A 17,923-nucleotide genomic window follows, 5' to 3' on the forward strand; every position below is an offset into this window, starting at 1 on the left:
TTTGAATGCAAGACTTTACCTTGCGAATCCAAACCTCTGCCTTGCGAAATCTCTTCTTCTTTTTTACTGAGCTGGGGTTAGAACCCAGAATCTTAGAGTATTAAGCGGAGGTCAAAAATTAAAGACCACCAATTTGTGGGACAAAAATTTAAAGACCAGTGCTTTTGAAGGGCCATCCGCACAAAAAAATGTTCTGTAATCCTCCAATGTATTAAAAAGTTTTCTAAAAGTGACCTCAAATGTTACAAGAATCAGAAAAAAGCTGGCAAACTGGCTTGAAACCTTGTCTTTTACCCACTACCCCACTTAATTATTACACTTGTATTCCCTTTTCTTAACGTTCCTATTTTCAAAAACCGTTGGAGGCAACATATTTAAATCTTCATTACCAAATAAGTTCACATTCTTTCCCCCTTCCCCCACCACCCCAATATAAACACTCTGCAAATATACAGTCTAAATTCCTCCTCCATTCTCTCTGCCAGTTTTTTATTTTTATTTTTGGAAAATCAAGAAAGCAGAGATCTAAAAAGTATGGGATGTTTTCTTGGATGTTTTGGTTTTACCACCAAGAAACAAAAGCGTATAAAGCCTTGTAACAAGTTCCAAGTAAGTTCCCACTGACTGTTCAATTTGATTTGAGTCAATTTTAACTTATTTATGTAATTCAAGCATTTGTCCTTAAAGGGGTTTCATATGACACGTTTTCATGTTTAATTTAAGTGGTTAGAAGCGGTGGCGAAGGCAGGATTTTCAAAGGCGTTCATCATCTAGTATATATACGTAAAAGGGAAAAAAAAATTGACCTTACATATCCATTGTAATTTTCTGACAGATGAACCCCCTTAGGCTCCTCTAGCTTTGCCCTGGTTAGAAGTTGTGGTGAATTAGTTATAAATGAAGTCTTTATATTAATGTTGATTTGGATTCTATGCAAAATTTAGATTTTCATTAAGTGTATATTTGAATTGCCATGAAGCCAAATCCCTTTTATGAGAAGTGTTCCTCTAGTTTTATCTGAGTTTCAGGATGTTTGTTTTCCTTGAATCTTGTTTTAGGTGCACCAAAAGTATGTACCACTAGATTCTGAGAAGGACAATGCTGCAGATTCTCCAAATTCTGAGCCAAGGTGAGTAGTTTTTCTCTTATTTTCTTCTTTGCATTTTTGATAACGGGGTGTGTGTGCCAGCTTACACATTTTGACTATTTCATCCAGTTACCTCCCCACTAGCACAAATACCTAGCAATTTTACCAAAATGCTAGGCAGAAATCATCTAACTTTTTTTTGTGTCTGTTGATTTGGATCCTAACTTACCACGATTTTCACCCACCTTCATTAATCGCTGGGCCACGCCCTGGATGCGACTTATGGGTTTTTTAGTTCTTGATATTTAGGTAGTTTGTGATTTTTTTAATTTTTTTTTTTGATTTTCATGCAGGGATAAGCATAAGCCTAAAGAATCAGCAAAACCTAAGGTAAAAAAGAAAGTGAGCTTCAATTTGGATGTTAAGACTTATGAGAGAATCCAAGACGATGACCATAACACAACATATTTCTCAGAGGAAGAGGAGAAGAAGACACAATGGGAATACAATGAACAAGAAACAACAAAAGCAAGTATGTCTATGTACCCTTCAAGCTATCGATATTATAACTGCAACAATAGCTACGATGAGGAGGAAGACGAGCTAACACTTGAGGAAAGTGATATCGATGATCTTGATGAAGATGAAGACTATGGTGTTAGCGATGAAGATGATGATGGTGGGGGTGATGAATATAACTCTTTGGATATTGAGAAAGAAAACAAGTTTGGAAATGTTGAAAAACTGAACAAAGATGAATCAAATGAAGTAGGCCAAAATCATAGGAATTCTGTGCTACTTCCAGTTGAAAATCTCACTCAATGGAAAACAATTAAAGCAAGAGGAGCACATCAAGTGAAGCATCGGAAGGAAAACATTATCAAATTGGATGGAAAACAAGAATTGCCCTTGATTGATAAACCACCAAACCAATTTGTGGACCTAAATCCCAAAAATAACTCTAAGCCAAAGCCTCAGGGCCATGAAATTTCAGTGGATGCCAGTCTCTCAAACTGGCTTACAGCAAGAAAAACATCAGTAAATGGCTCAGCTGTTTATTGTATTGAAGATACAGCAAAAGATCAAGTTGTGCTTGATGAAGTCAATTTCATATAAACAAAGTGCAAAGAATGGCTTAAATACATTTGGATTGTTGTGTGTGTAAAGAATTGATTGTCTTGTGCATGATTTGTGAGTGCAGTGTGTTGTATTCTCTTCTCCGCTAGAGAAAAAAAGACATAAAATTTCCATCCGGAGACTTGTATTTGGTTGAGAGCATATCATATGCATGTTGTAATTCTTTATTGTTACAAAAAGAAAACAGTGGACAGAGGAAGAAAGATGTTACAAAACCATTCTTGCCATGTAAGGCTAAGCACTCATATACATTATAATTAAGCCAAAAAAAAAAAAAAACACACACACAAGAAAACCCGAAGGTTCTGTACGTTATCTACTAAAACCCGAAGCCCTCATATAAATTATACAACAGAGGAAGTCATTCTCTCTATCTGATTGTGTACAAGGAAAGGGCCGATTCATTTGGCTCGAGGTGCCAGATGATTTGAACCAAAACTAGAAACAGTTGACTCTCTTTATAATAAACTGTTGTTATTATATGCCATAAGATGTGAATCACAGTAGATTCAACATGTTGATTAACCCTGTATTAAGTCAAAAGGACAATTGGCTTGGTAATGCATTCAATAAGAACTACATTATTCTACAAATGCAAGAATCTGATTCATCGTCATCCGAATCACTTGCATCACTGCAGGAAAAACAAAAAAGCTATACATAAGAACAATCACAATAAGCTTTAGCACAGCAACTAAACAAAACTAAAGCAATTGTACGTTCCATAGCAGAGCTGTATCAAAGTAATTACATCCCGTCTGAATGCCTCTAAGATGTAACCGCTTTAACCTACAACAATAAAAAGGTGCAGTTGGTCTTTTAGTTTTGTGTTCTGCTTAGGTAATACTACTTAACTTCTGCGCCTTTTGTATTCTCCATTGTTAGATTTAGGGCTCTTTTTTTTTTTTTTGAAGCTTGGTAATAAAAGATTGTTTTCAGGGTTAGTGTTGAATATTTAGTATTCTACTTTCTTTTTTTTTTTTCAAACCTTGTACTATTCTTCTTGACTTCTAAAACTTTGTTACGTGAGTTCTCTTTCTGCAATCACAACCTTGGAGAAAATAAAAAAATTTAGTTTCTAACTGAAGCTCTACTGCTTATGATGCTTTTAGATAATTTAATTGGCGGTACATGAATAGCTTTTGTCTACTGAGGAGAAGCCACATTATTATAGGGAAAATCAATGACCAAGTTTGATAAAATACAGAATATTAAATATGTTAGATGGGGATTTTGGCCATATCATGAAGCCTCTCTTATGTGAGTCCTGAGACGTCTGGCTGTCTTTGAACGGAGCAAAAGAAAGGGAAAACTATTACTAGTAGATTTGGCTTAGATAAACTCCATAATGGAAATGTTTTGTTATTATTCTGGGAAAATAGGAGGAGAATTTCATCCTTTATGGTTGTTGCTAACTATCATCATCATATAACAAAAACATCAAAGTTCCATACAAGTTGGGGTTGGTTTATATGAATACCCACTTCTTCATTTAAGCTCATTTCATATCATCAACATACTAAATAAAATAAAAGTCGGAAATAAGTTATTTATATATATATACATATATATATATATATGTAAGAAGTTCTATAATAAGTTTAGAACCTATTCTCAACTAATATCACATATATGGATCTTTTTCTTCCATTGTGCCGTATCTTTAACTATTATCATCATGGTTTGTTGAAAATTATCTCCACTGCTATACCTTTTTTCCCTATTAAATCAGCACGTATAAGATTGAATCCATTATCTGATTTATCTTAACGTGCACTTAGTTGTTAGAGTTTGCTATAGAATGCCCATATTGGTTGAAGGAATGTGTTATTATCTCTTTATATGATATGGGGTAACCCTCACCTCCTGAGCTAGGTTTTGCAGTTGAGTTAGGCCTAAGGTCCAAACTCTTAATAGAGTTAAAAAGATTACTATAATTCAGTGCACAAAAATGAAAAAAAGAACAACACAAACGGAAAAAGAAAAAGTTAAGGGAGCGGGGAGGGAGGGGCAGGGCGGGTTAAAACTGTTGCAGGAAAATGATTCACTAGCCATGTTTATCATCCCTAGTTCACCTAACTAAGCCTCTAAGCAACATACATACATTTCCTCTTAACAACAGTAAGAAGTCCGAAAAAGAAGATTTCAAAAGGCTAGAAACCATAATTGAAAAGCACAAGTGAAAAGGTGTCATTTAGCACTCACGAAACAAGCTAGCTTAATTCATACACCAAGCTTCACCCCTACTCCACTTATCTATTACCTCCTTCCTCTGAACAAAAGGAAACTGCAGTTATTTTTTCATACACATAAGGACCACAGTAAGTGATAGCAATGCTGTTAAAGCAGAGTGAATCATTGCTCTCACTGGGTTAAAACCCCCTTATAAATCTGTTTGGTTCACCAAACACGTAGGGAGGTGTAGGGTGGAAGGGGATTTATCAATTTATTTCCCTTCAGTGAAGTACTTATACTTCACTTCTGAAGAGAAATGAAAGTAATTTGATGTCTCTTCAAATGGGTGGAAAATGCTTACATGGAGGAATTTCCCACATCTGACCAAAAAGAGAAAATAAGCTTATCACTCCTCTTTCACTTTGTAAATCTTTCTACCCTTCCTTTTCATAGCATAATGACTCAATCCAGTATAAAGCGTTGGACCTCCTAGTTCATAAGTCAAAGTAAAATTTGTACGTCTGTGTGTTTTGGGTTGGGTGGGAAGGGGGGGGGGGGGGGGTTGGTTTCTAAAATTTTGTCAAGACACATATATTCTATGCCCAATTTTATTCCTAAGAGGTACTAAAGCGAACTGTAGAGGCACACATTTCCAAGCAGATGGCTCTATGCAATATTCTAGTAGATATCAATTATGACACGTAATACATGTGAAAGGGCTTCACCTCCCCCAAGCTTTTATCCTACTTCTCTTCTCGAGCTGCTCGCACACATTTCTTAGACCAAAATTTCTTAAAAGATTCTACATTAGTACTTGCTTCTGCAAGAGTGTTTAGATGCTTAATAAACTCATGATGAATACAATCCATGGGTAAATTAAAATGAAACAAACACGGGCAGCTCATTAAATACCTATATTTCTCAAATAAGTGCTCGTAAACATGGGGAGTTGCCACTACATTGCGGCATTCGGATGACATACTACTTAGCCATTGTCCTTTGTGATCTTGGAAAGCTTGAGAATTTATATCGTTTTGTTACGCAATGCTAATACTGAAGCTTGTACGTTTTGACAAGATCAGGCAAGTCGTGCAGCCAGGATCAAAGCATGTTCCTTTAAGGCCTCACGGTTCATCAGCTAATAGTATAGGAAATTAATGATCACTGGTTCTTTTCTTTTTCTTTTGGATGATAGCGGTGTCTAGGCCATTTGCACACACCTCGACTAATCCACCGATAGCTAGCCCACAATCAGGGGCGAATTTACTCTAGAAATTGTGGTGCATGTGAACCCATGGTCTCTCCTTCAAACAAGGTATTTTATCTACATATTTTCTAGAATTGATGTAATATTGTTTGCTGGCCCCCATGCTTCAAAAGGGCTGAATGGTGCACTTGGTTGAATGCTGAGTTATTTAACCAAAAGAATAGGAATCGGTTCCCACTTAATTCATTCCTTTTTCTCCTTTATTTAGTGGTGCACCCATGTTCTAGAAATCCTTGATCCGCCTTTGCCCACAATCACAGTCGTTGTGAACCATGCACACCAGAGTTGGAGTAGATGGGCTCACATTCAATTGTTGTAGATAGGTTTCAATCTCCAGGTTGTTACTGATATGCCTCAACCACTCACTCATCCCCTTGGGGACTCATAATAACAGGCTATATTGTGCTGCATATATTAGGATGCCAAGAACGCTATCGTGGACAACTAGTCTATAGCTGCGATTCACTCTATCGATATGCTTATCATAATAAAAAAGTATCGACACACAGGCTGCATATACATCATCTAATACTGTGTTTCAGATTTGAAATAAGCAGCAGACCAGCAAATATTTTGACTTACAAAATCTAATACCAGAATCAAGTCACTATACCATCAATAGTTCTACTGAGAATTACTGCTATGCCAAATTGTTCTAGTGATCCACTATGCAAAAACATCAAGTTGATTAGCTAGTATGATTTTCCTTAATGAACAATCAAAACAATTCACTTATAACCAGAGGAAAATTGGACTTTGAAACACATTTTATGGACCAAAACTTCTACTGAAAAGAGAAAAAAAAAAATATTACCTTGGCTGAAATTCCAAGACCTCAGTAAGTTTATTCCCATTTGTATCATTCCACTGAACTTTTCTCTTTGGCTTTACTGTCTTTTTTGACAACCCACCTTTTCTAGAAGGCAACAACAATGCTTTAGATTCATCATCCTCATCTTTTTCCCCATTCAATACAGATTTTGGAGCTTCTACATTATCTACATACTGAATTTTCTCCCCTTTAAAATCTTTCTTATTTTTTGTATCCATTACCAAATACACAACAACAACAGCAACAACAAAGGTTCCTACTAAATTTTACCTAAAGAACCCCCAAATCAAATGATTCCATTGCAGAACCAATAACCCCATTTCAACAAAATCCTCAAAAAGCTCAAATCTTTGCTACAAAATCCTCAAAAAACTCAAATCTTTGCAAGAAAATTTCAAGATTTAATGTATTATCTTCTTGACCAACAAAAATTCAGCTCCCAATTGACAATTAAAAAAAAAGAAGGGAATTTTCAGATTCTTGATCTTCAAATCCTCATAAAACTATAAGGGTATGCATTAAAAATCTCAACTTTGTAAAGAACAAATAAAGCATCAAACAATTGAAACTCCAAGAATTATTTTTTCTCTTTCCTCTCTAAATGTGAAGGCAAATGGAGATAATATAAAGATTGGTATAGCAATGAATCAAAAACCCTCAAATTTTTATGATTAGATTTGGAAAAAAGAGAGAGAAAACAAAAAGGGAGACAAGAGTGTGTGTGAAATACAAAGACAAGTGCATTTACTTTTGTTATTTGTGGAAAGCTAAAAAAAGAAAAGCTCACTTATATTTAGGAATTAAATATTCTATCTTTGCACGTCAAGGTGAAAATGCGGAGAACAAGTGTTTTCTATATATAGGTTTGATTGTCATTGTTGTGTGAATTCTTGTGTAATTTATATGTTCTTTGTTTTCTCTACTTAGTTTAGTCTGTTGGAAATTAAGGTGTCACTTTATATTAGTTGGTATTTGTTGTATAAATATATTATAAAAAATACTTCCCTCCACTCTGCGACAAAAATGGAGCCTAATTTTAGTTTCTAGATTTATAAAGTTTGCATTTTGGGGTTATCTTATTAACTTGGTACTGTTTTTGCTTGTTGCTACTGTTTTTACCTCCTGAGAGTAAAGGTAAGGTCTGTGTACACACCATCCTTCCAAACCTCACTTGTGTGATTACAAGGGGTAGGTTGTTATTGTTGCTTTTTTGGGGTTAACTACATAATAACAATCATTAAATGCACTTCTATATTTGAACGATTTGCTTGTAAACATGATTAAATTTAGTATGTTTGTTAAAATTGGCTCTAAAATGATCTAGATGTAATTCAATCTAACTGGTGTTCATTGTAATTCAAGTCATCATTAGTGTGTTGATGATTTTTTTTTTTTTTTTTGTGCATAATTGATTTACGAAGGCGATTGCTTGTATATTCTTTTGAATATTTTTACATGTGTACGTGTTAATACAATATAATTGAGACGTTTCTTGAGTAACTTCTCTACGATATGAGTATATGTAAGTCGAAGTCGAATAAACTATGGTATCGATTTACCGTACCGCAAAATACCGAAATCGAACTTAAAAATAACGAAACATACCGAATTAATTTTATATGTTAATGGTATAATATTTTTAGAAATCGAAGTCATCGTACCGAAATATTAAATACCGTACCACGGTCACCCCTACTTATATAGATGAGCCTTTACGGATAAACCTGATTTGGGGAGCAAGTTCAATTTGGATTTAGAAAAAAGTTTTCTTCTTAAAAGGACTTTAGATTTTGCTAAGTTAAAAACACAAAAGTGGAGCAATCTTTTTAATTATAATCATAGTGGTAGCGAATTCAACTTATATACATCTAACTCATCATATACTTGGTTACTTCTCATTATCACAAGTACTAAATAACTATGTCCAATACGCAAAATTGAGTATTGTACTTAGCATTTTTACTGCTATCGGAACTTAAATCCTAATTGTTCGTGGTTTATTTTATCTTTATTGTCCACTAAACTACACTTTTACATATATTGGATCAGCTTGGATCCCAGATAATCTGAACTTGGAAATTCCAAACAAACATATAGGTTGAAGAACTTAACTCCTCTTTCTATATGACTCTACAGACTTGCCTATCACCTTTACTTTATGCTTAGATATTAAGAAGATCGAAAAGGAAAAGGAATCGAAAAGTTCAAAAACAAAAACACATATTACTTTCTTTCATCTTTTTAAGTAAAATTATAATAGATAGATAAAAATTGCACTCATCCGCTCTGTCGCTCTCCTGTTATTCCTTAGATTTTCCAAAATGATAGCTAAAGGTTTTAGCGACAATTTGTTAAGGAAACAACAATTATATATTAAATGAAAAGTGAGTCAATTTATGTGGAGAGAATAGGTTTTATAACGTGAAAATTAAAAGAAATGATTTTGTAAAGTCTTAAACTAGAAGAGGGTAAGTGTTATAAAATGAGTAGGCGTTTTGAATATAGAAATTAAATATTTTTCACTTTATTTGGAATTTTGAAGTTGGAGTTGAAGATAGAGTTGTGTTTGGTTATAGTTTTTACAAAAAAATATTTAGTTATTTGAATGTACTGAAAGTGAAAAAAAGAGATGTAAGTGTTTTTCAAATTTTGAATATAACTATTTAGAATTTTATGGCTAAACACTAATTTTTAAATAAAATGAAAAAAAATTCGGGAAAAAAAGTAAATAATTGCCATGGCAGGTAACTAGTTATTGATAAAAAAAAAAAAAAAAAAAAAGTTAGTTATGAAGATGGCGGGCGGCAATGTGGGGCTACATGTTGAATAAGACGCAACACATTAAAGTGGAACACACTGAGTTTTTTCACATGAAGATGTCTTTTATTTTCTTTTTCTAACAAGTGTTTGGTTAGTTAATTTCATTATCATTTGAATATATATTCCTTAGTTTGGAAATACTTGTTTCATCTGCACTCCATGAAATCATTATACAGAGGGCTGAGTATACAACATTTTGAGTAAAGGAATATTTATACTTGTTATAATCAATTCATAATTTTAAGTATTGTTTCTACCAATCATGTGATACACTTATAAAGACATACCGACATTTAGGATGTCATCCTCTTTTATCTAAGATTTCTTTGTATTTAGTACTTATGAGTTGATTGAAAAATTCTTCCCACGAGAATGATTGAACGTAAGTACGAAACCACAATATCAATATCCTTAATTTGATGAATAATGGAAATCTTTGATTTAATCAAATGCGGTGCAGTGTATTATGCTCTTATTTAATAGAGCTGAAATGATTATGACACCATTTTTAATCACTAAATTTCTCAATTTCCACCTTTAGGTAATTGGGAAAAGAAGAAAAAGACATGTTGCTAGGACATGTATTTTTTTATTTTATTTTTGGTTGGTAGGCTAACTTGGTTGTTAAAACATGAAATAAGAAATGTCCAATCCCTCATCCCATTGAGTTTGTATTCAATGGTTAAAATTGAAGGAACCTAGAAAAAAGAAAAAAAAAATCTCCTTGAGAGGACTTTTTGATGTATAGTTTTCAATTAATAAGTGTCCTCAAAAGAAATAAAGTGGACATGATGGAATTGGCTGTACTATAGAGCATTTTATTAGAGAAATAATTTCTTTAAGTCATCTCTTGGATGATTTAAAGTTGTTTTAAGAATTCTTTAAGTAGTCTCATCCTATTAAAGAAAAACAAGAAAGTCTTCATGAGTAGAAAAGGGACATGATTATTAAACTAACTAATGTGCTTTAGACCAGCTCTTCCTTGTTTATATTTATCTACAATTAGTAATTACGCCTGTCGCCATTTTAGAAATAACATTGATATTTTCTTCACAGTCCCACAATTATGTCAGTTTTATTGGGTCCTCATTTTCTTAGATTTTGAGTTTACGATTTGCATCAGTTTGTACCTGGCTCATGCTATATTCAAATAATGTAGCTAATTAATTCTTTAAACCTATTATGCATATATTTTGAGTACTGTTTGATTAATTGATACAAAAAAGCTGTACATAAATAATATGTTTTCGTGAAAATATACAATTCGAGTATGCTGAGTATAAAAATTGAGTGTCTTTGTGATTGTTGGGGCGGTTGAGAATTATGGATAGTGCTCTGATAAAATTTTCAAGTATTTGGTTGAAATAAGTGAAATAGAGAAAAAGATAAAATGATTTCTCCATTTATGTAACGAAATATTTCAAGATGACCAAACATTGTAAGTGATGTCTAAAATATTTTCAAGAAATTGTTTCAACACAAATTCCACATACATTAGTACATAAGTACTTTATTTTAATTCACCCAAAGTAAAGAATTCTTACCTAATTTGTTGAAGAATATAAGCAAATATTGACTTTCTTACTTAAAAATAATAATACAAAGCTCATAAACTTGTCACTACACACTTCATCAGCCCTTGACCATTGAGAACTTTATTTAAAGATGCTTAGCAGTAATAATTTCAAACCAAATGGCAATATTTAAAGATGCTTAGCAGTAATAATTTCAAACCAAATGGCAATATTTAAAGATGCTTAGCAGTAATAATTTCAAGCCAAATGGCAATATTTTCTAATCTAAGCTTACTTAAGTGATTTTTTTTTCAAATAGAGCTGTTTCTAGAAACATCTAAACACTCACCTATTTTTTCCAAAAAGCAAACTCACAAGTCCAAAACAAATTAAACTAAAACTGATAAAATCTTAGACAATCGCTACCATAAATTAAATTCAGCCATTCACAACAAACAAAGGTCGTCAATCAAAACGAATATTTTAAATCTTCACCGCCGCTTTATATACCCTTAAAGCTGATTAAATTAACATTTAAGGAGCAAACCAAACTAATAAAATATAGGCAAAACGTTTTTGTTATGCTAAAATAATAGTAAAATTAATTTAAGATTTCCGAACCTGGCAAGATAATGTTTGCAATAAAGGCAAAAACCAATACTACCAAATAGCAAAAATTTTATATTAGTTAGCACTAGTACATAATGACGGGTGAGACAGGTTCCATAGTATTTGTTGCAATCCTTGTTATTATTTTCCTTTTAATATTAGCTTTATTCGTGCAGAAGTCCAGAGTAGGAAAAGGAAGAAAGAAAGATTTCAATATTCAATTATGTCCTAGTGAAAAATTTGTTAGCTTGTCATAACGGAATGAACTGATGTAGGGTCATTTACACTTTTGTGCTTCAAATGGACAGGTCTTTAATTTTTGTCCTTCAAATGAGCTGGTCTTTAATTTTTGGCCTCTAGCAGTCGAATTTATATCTAGCAGGGCATAAGTTCTTAGGGCAAAGACATAACTTGTGAGATATTATAATATGAAAATATAAATTTATGTCCCGTGAAAAAATTAATTGTTATGAGGAGCAAAAATTAAAAACCAACATAAGAGAGGATATAAGTGCCAATAATCTTGAATATGTTCACCTCATGCATTAGTTTTTAGAATTGAGTTAGATTCACGATCCATCTTCTTATTAATAATATCTTTCGACACGTGATTGATTTTGAGAATAAGTATTTTTGTATGATTGTTTGTTTGGGTGGGGGTGGGGGGATGCAAATAGGGAAATCATTTTTGTTGTGTACGTATCAAACAACAAGCCCCATTGACAACACGAGACTTCCTTTATTTAGGTGGATACAAAATAGTTTGGCCAACTCAAAAATAATTGCATCAAGAGAAAATACTTTTGAGAACGTACTTTTAAGTATTAAAGAAAACGTTGTTGTGTGTTCATTTTTAGCATTTTAAAACTTAATTCATCTCAAAGTTAAGGCTAGCCTTTTGCTTTCTTTTTCTTTTGAGTAAAGCAATAGAATTGCATTATTAGGAGGAGTTATCTAATTATAAATTACGACACCCGACTAACCTTTATCGACCTCCTTTGCTTTCTAAACACATAAACATATAAGAGTTGTTCAATCTAATGATATATTATTGGACAAAAGAGATGTCTAGTAAAATTATTGTCATTAATCGTTTCCTTGCAAATAGACATAATTTGTTAATGGATGTATAAAACATTGTTGTAATACAAGATTACAAGTACGGAAAAGGGCCAAAATTACCCCTGAACTTTGAAAAATAGTTCATCCATACCCTTCGTTATACTTTAGGGCCAATTATACCCTTACAATTATACTATGGGGTCAATTATACCCTTATGTCTAACGGCTGCCACGTGGCATCATCTCAGCCCTTCAAAATTATTTTACCCTCAAATAATTTTTTACCCACTAAAATAACTCAAAACGACCCGAATTTTTTTTTCCAGCAAAAATAATACGGAATTATTTTTCCAGAAAAAATATAAAAATAATTCCGTATTATTTTTGCTGGAGAAAAAAAATTTGGGTCGTTTTGAGTTATTTTAGTGGGTAAAAAATTATTTGAGGGTAAAATAATTTTGAAGGGCTGAGATGATGTCACGTGGCAGCCGTTAGACATAAGGGTATAATTGACCCCATAGTATAACTGTAAGGGTATAATTGGCCCTAAAGTATAACGAAGGGTATGAATGAACTATTTTTCAAAGTTTAGGGGTAATTTTGGCCCTTTTCCGTTACAAGTATATGTATACCTAGATAATATTGTAAACTTTGTGGCTGCGGGGTGTGTATAGCAAATAATAGCAGATAGTAAGGTCTAATTATATAAGGGAAAAAGACATTGTAATTGTCAAATTTGTGCATGATATTTTGGCATATGACGGCACAGCGGCACTAGTGGATAGTGACGTATGGAATGATGCAAAAAATAAGGGGTCTATAGATAACTAATTACTCAATCAAATTATTTAAAAGCTAATTACAGGTAACTCTTATAGCAAATACAGCCTGCAAACTATGATAAATGATCTGTTACACACTGACATTCTAAGAATAATTTATAATATCAACAACAACAATATACCCAGTATAATCCCACAAGTGGAAAAGTGGAGTGTATTCAAACCTTACTCTTATCTAGTTGAGGTAGATCAGAGAGACTATTTCCGAAGATCACTCACGGGTGTATATAAATTAAGCTCCTACCATAAGTCTAGCGGGAATTCTATGTATAACATATTATTTTCTTTGGGTTACTGATAGTTGGGAAATAAATTTAGTTATGTATAAATATTGCTTTCTTTGGCTAGACATAGGTTACCTACTCAAACTAAAAAATCTCTCTCGTCTATGATTTGAAAAATGAAGGAATTATCCAATTTACATATGTGGACAATGACTAAAACAATATGAAGGAACTTGTTGGATATATAAGAGGATAAATTTAATACACTGGTGGACTGAAGTGTGAAATATTGGACCACCTTAGATTTTAGGTGGTCTATAATCCTTTTTTTAATTTTTTTTTTTATAGATCTCCTAAAATCTAAGGTGGTCCAAAATGTTACACTTTAGTCCACCACCACATCAGTGTATTAAATTTAAGTTTATAAGTTATATATCCAACAAATGCCTTCATATAATCTTAGTATCTCGGCATAATTGTTTAAATCATAAAAACATATTGATCTTTGTTTTTTAATTGCCAACTTCACTTGCCAGAGTAGGTAAATGTTCAGTTTTCACTAGAAACTAACTTTCCTCTTTCCCATTCCTCCTTGACTTTTCACTGCTATTGCTAAAAGACACTGAAAGTATTGTGGAAGAAAAAAAGGGTTGGACATAAAGTAATGGCTTTTCAAATTTATTGGTATTTGTTGAAATGTGTCAAAAATATCCCAAATAGTGGATATCCAAAATATCTCAAAATATCTCATGTCCTGTTTCTCTATAAATAGGATGTACAAATGCAATGTTGAAAGAGCAGAAGTAATATAAACTGATATCTCTCTACATATTCTCTCTACATATTTATTCCGTATATTTACTTTATAGTTATTATTTTATAACACGTTATCAGCACGAGACTCTGTTATCTCGAGCAAATACTTCAAAACCTCGAAGGTATTGATTTCTTCGTTTTCCTTTACTAATGGCAAATCTTACTAAATGTGAATTTGTAGCCTTAGATATATCCGGTAATAGATATATGTCTTGGATTCTTGATGCCGAGATTCACCTTAATGCGATGGGTCTGGAAGACACCATCAAAGATAAAAATGAGGCATCAAACCAAAATCGTGCTAAGGCAATGATATTCCTCCGCCGTCATCTTGATGAGAATTTGAAAATGGAATATCTCACGGTTAAAGATCCTCTTACGCTGTGGAATGATCTGAAAGATAGATATGATCACCTGAAGATGGTCATACTTCCACAAGCACGTTTTGATTGGCTCCATTTAAGGTTCCAAGACTTTAAATCTGTTAAGGCATATAATTCTGCAATGTTTAAAATTATTTCTCAATTGAAATTATGTGGTGAAAATATTACTGATGATGATATGCTGGAGAAAACATTCTCCATTTTTCCTGCCTCGAGTATGCTCCTGCAGCAGCAATACCGAGAGATGAAGTTCAAGAAATATGCTGAACTAATCTCACATCTTTTAGTGGCTGAACAACATAATGAATTACTGATGAAAAATCATGAAAGCCGACCCACTGGTACTGCCCCATTCCCTGAAGTGAATGAGGCAAATTTTCGCCATTCTAGGCGTGGAAGAGGTCGTGGCCCCAGTCGTGGTCATGGTCGTGGTCGAGGAAGGAATTTTAATCATGATTCTCGTTATGCACCATATAATACCCTTCACCACCAGCAGTGTAAAAGGAAGGATGAAAAGCATGATGTTGTGCAAAAGAAAAATTCAGAAAATAATTGCTTTCGATGTGGAGGAAAAGGGCACTGGGCACGTACCTGTCGTACGCCAAAGCACCTTGTTGATCTATATCAAGCCTCCCTCAAAAGGGCAGAAAATGATGCCGAAGCAAATTTTATTTCTGAAGATAATGTTGAGCCTATGCATTTAGATGTGGCAGATTTCTTTGAAATCCCTGAAGGAAAAATAGATCATCTGATCGGTGATGGATCTGTATTAACTTAGATATTTCATACATGTCATTTGTATTAGCTAATGTGGTTATGTTTCCATATATAAGTAATAAAGTGTGTGTAATACTTTGTCTAATCAAAATATCTACTTCGATGTTTACTTTGCCTATTTTTTCGTTTTGAAGAATATATGGAAAATCCTCAAATATTATTTGGATCAATGACAAATCATGAAGATATTTGTGTGATTGATAGTGGAACAACGCATGCTATATTCAAAGATGAGAAATACTTTTCTCAATTGCGTAGAAAAAGGGGAAATATTAATACAATTTCTGGCAATTCGAAATTAATTGAAGGCTCCGGAAGAGCTACTATATTTCTACCTAAGGGGACGAAACTTGTTATAGAAGATGCACTATTCTCTTCTAGATCCCCAAGAAACTTGTTGAGTTTCAAAGATATCCGCCGTAATGGGTATCACGTTGAGACATTAAATGAAACAAATGATGAATATCTTATCATTACAAAGAATGTCTCCGGCCAGAAATGTGTTTTGGAGAAATTACCAACTTTGTCTTCTGGCCTGTACTATGCAGAAATTAGTACAATGGAAGCACACTCAATCGTAAACCAGAAGTTTAACGATTCAGGAACTTTTGTGCTTTGGCATGACCGAATGGGTCATCCTGGATCAATAATGATGAGACGAATTATTGAAAATTCAAAAGGGCATCCACTTAAGAACCTGAAGATTCTTGAAAGTAGTGAGTTTTCATGTGTCGCTTGTCATCAGGGCAAATTGATAACCAGGCCATCACCAATGAAAGTTGACATTGAATCCCCTGCTTTTCTAGATCGTATACATGGGGATATATGTGGACCTATTCACCCATCTTGTGGGTCATTCAGATATTTTATGGTTATAATAGATGCGTCTTCGAGATGGTCTCATGTGTGCCTCATATCGTCTCGCAACCTGGCGTTTGCGAAATTATTGGCACAAATAATACGCTTAAGGGCACACTTCCCAGATTATCCTATAAAGGCTATACGTCTTGATAATGCTGGAGAATTTACATCCCAAGCTTTTGATGATTATTGTTTATCAGTTGGGATAAAGGTTGAACATCCTGTAGCACATGTTCATACCCAAAATGGCCTTGCTGAGTCATTTATTAAGCGTGTGCAATTGATAGCAAGACCATTACTTATGAAAACACGGTTGCCTACAACCGTCTGGGGTCATGCTATTTTACATGCAGCATCTCTTGTTCGTCTTAGACCGACTCATTATAATAAATACTCCCCGTCACAATTAGTGTTTGGTCATGAACCAAATATTGCTCATCTCCGAATCTTTGGCTGTGCTGTATATGTGCCTGTAGCACCACCACAACGCACTAAGATGGGCCCCCAAAGAAGGTTAGGAATATATGTTGGGTTTGAATCACCCTCCATTATTCGCTATCTTGAGCCATTGACGGGAGATTTATTCACTGCCCGATTTGCAGATTGTCGATTTGATGAAACAAATTTTCCACAATTAGGGGGAGAGAGAAAAGAAATCAAAAGAGAAATTGCGTGGAGAGTTCCATCACTATCTCATTTTGATCCACGTACCCCTATATGTGAGCAGGAGATCCAGAAGATCATCCACTTACAGAAAATAGCAAATCAAATGCCAGACGGATTTACTGATTTGAAAAGAATAACTAAGTCGCATATCCCTGCAGAGAATGTGCCTATTCGAATTGATGTTCCAAAGGGACAATCTACTAGTGTCATAGCCTCTGAATCTCATCCACGCCTGAAGCGTGGTAGGCCATTGGGCTCCAAGGATAAAAATCCAAGAAAAAGAAATACAAACAATGATCAGAATGACACTATGAAAGGATCTCATGAAGAGATTCAAGATCTGATTAATTCTGATATTCCTGAAGAAATCAGCAAACCCGAGACTTCAGTGAGTGAAGAACTATATCGTTCGAAAATTGTGGTGAATAGTGTTTTTGCATATAATGTTGCACTAAATATTATAAAGGGCAGTGAGGATCAGGAACCTCAATCTGTCGGAGAATGTCGACGAAGATATGATTGGCCAAAATGGCAAGAAGCAATTCAATCAGAATTGAATTCACTTGCTAAACGTGAGGTTTTTGGACCTGTAGTCCAAATGCCTAATGGTGTAAAACCAGTTGGTCACAAATGGGTCTTTGTACGGAAAAGAAATGAGAGAAATGAAATTGTGCGATACAAAGCACGCCTTGTTGCACAAGGATTCTCTCAAAGACCCGGCGTCGACTATGAAGAAACATATTCACCAGTTATGGATGCTATAACATTTCAATACCTCATGGGTTTAGCTGTCTATGAAACCCTTGAAATACATCTTATGGATGTGGTTACAGCTTATCTTTATGGTTCAC

The 17,923-nt window shown here is 33.9% G+C and overlaps 2 protein-coding genes across 2 annotated transcripts; one reads left to right on the forward strand and one right to left on the reverse strand.

Moving 5' to 3' along the window:
* The first annotated feature begins 333 nt into the window (after positions 1-333).
* On the forward strand, positions 334-2,442 carry LOC132610222 (histone H2A.Z-specific chaperone CHZ1-like). The gene is made up of 3 exons (XM_060324519.1): positions 334-609; positions 1,059-1,129; positions 1,441-2,442. The coding sequence occupies exons 1-3, from the start codon at positions 535-537 to the stop codon at positions 2,201-2,203; spliced, it is 909 nt and encodes a 302-aa protein (XP_060180502.1). The 5' UTR covers positions 334-534; the 3' UTR covers positions 2,204-2,442.
* LOC132610223 (uncharacterized) lies at positions 2,366-7,308 on the reverse strand. Its single transcript, XM_060324520.1, has 2 exons — positions 6,481-7,308; positions 2,366-2,858 (listed from the first exon to the last, which is right to left on the reverse strand). Exons 1-2 carry the CDS (start codon positions 6,714-6,716, stop codon positions 2,801-2,803), a joined length of 294 nt encoding a protein of 97 aa, XP_060180503.1. The 5' UTR covers positions 6,717-7,308; the 3' UTR covers positions 2,366-2,800.
* Between the last annotated feature and the right edge of the window lie 10,615 nt (positions 7,309-17,923).

The sequence above is a fragment of the Lycium barbarum genome, chromosome 9 (assembly GCF_019175385.1).
Source record: "Lycium barbarum isolate Lr01 chromosome 9, ASM1917538v2, whole genome shotgun sequence".
Lineage (NCBI taxonomy): Eukaryota > Viridiplantae > Streptophyta > Magnoliopsida > Solanales > Solanaceae > Lycium > Lycium barbarum.

Bases quoted from the DNA above. Each gene is read 5' to 3' on its own strand.
- LOC132610222 (XM_060324519.1), top strand. From the start codon at position 535: ATGGGATGTTTTCTTGGATGTTTTGGTTTTACCACCAAGAAACAAAAG. The intron at 610-1,058 runs GTAAGTTCCCAC...ATCTTGTTTTAG, and splicing joins AGCCTTGTAACAAGTTCCAA to GTGCACCAAAAGTATGTACC. The intron at 1,130-1,440 runs GTGAGTAGTTTT...ATTTTCATGCAG, and splicing joins TCTCCAAATTCTGAGCCAAG to GGATAAGCATAAGCCTAAAG.
- LOC132610223 (XM_060324520.1), bottom strand. From the start codon at position 6,716: ATGGATACAAAAAATAAGAAAGATTTTAAAGGGGAGAAAATTCAGTAT. The intron at 2,859-6,480 runs GTAATATTTTTT...TTTTTCCTGCAG, and splicing joins GTCTTGGAATTTCAGCCAAG to TGATGCAAGTGATTCGGATG.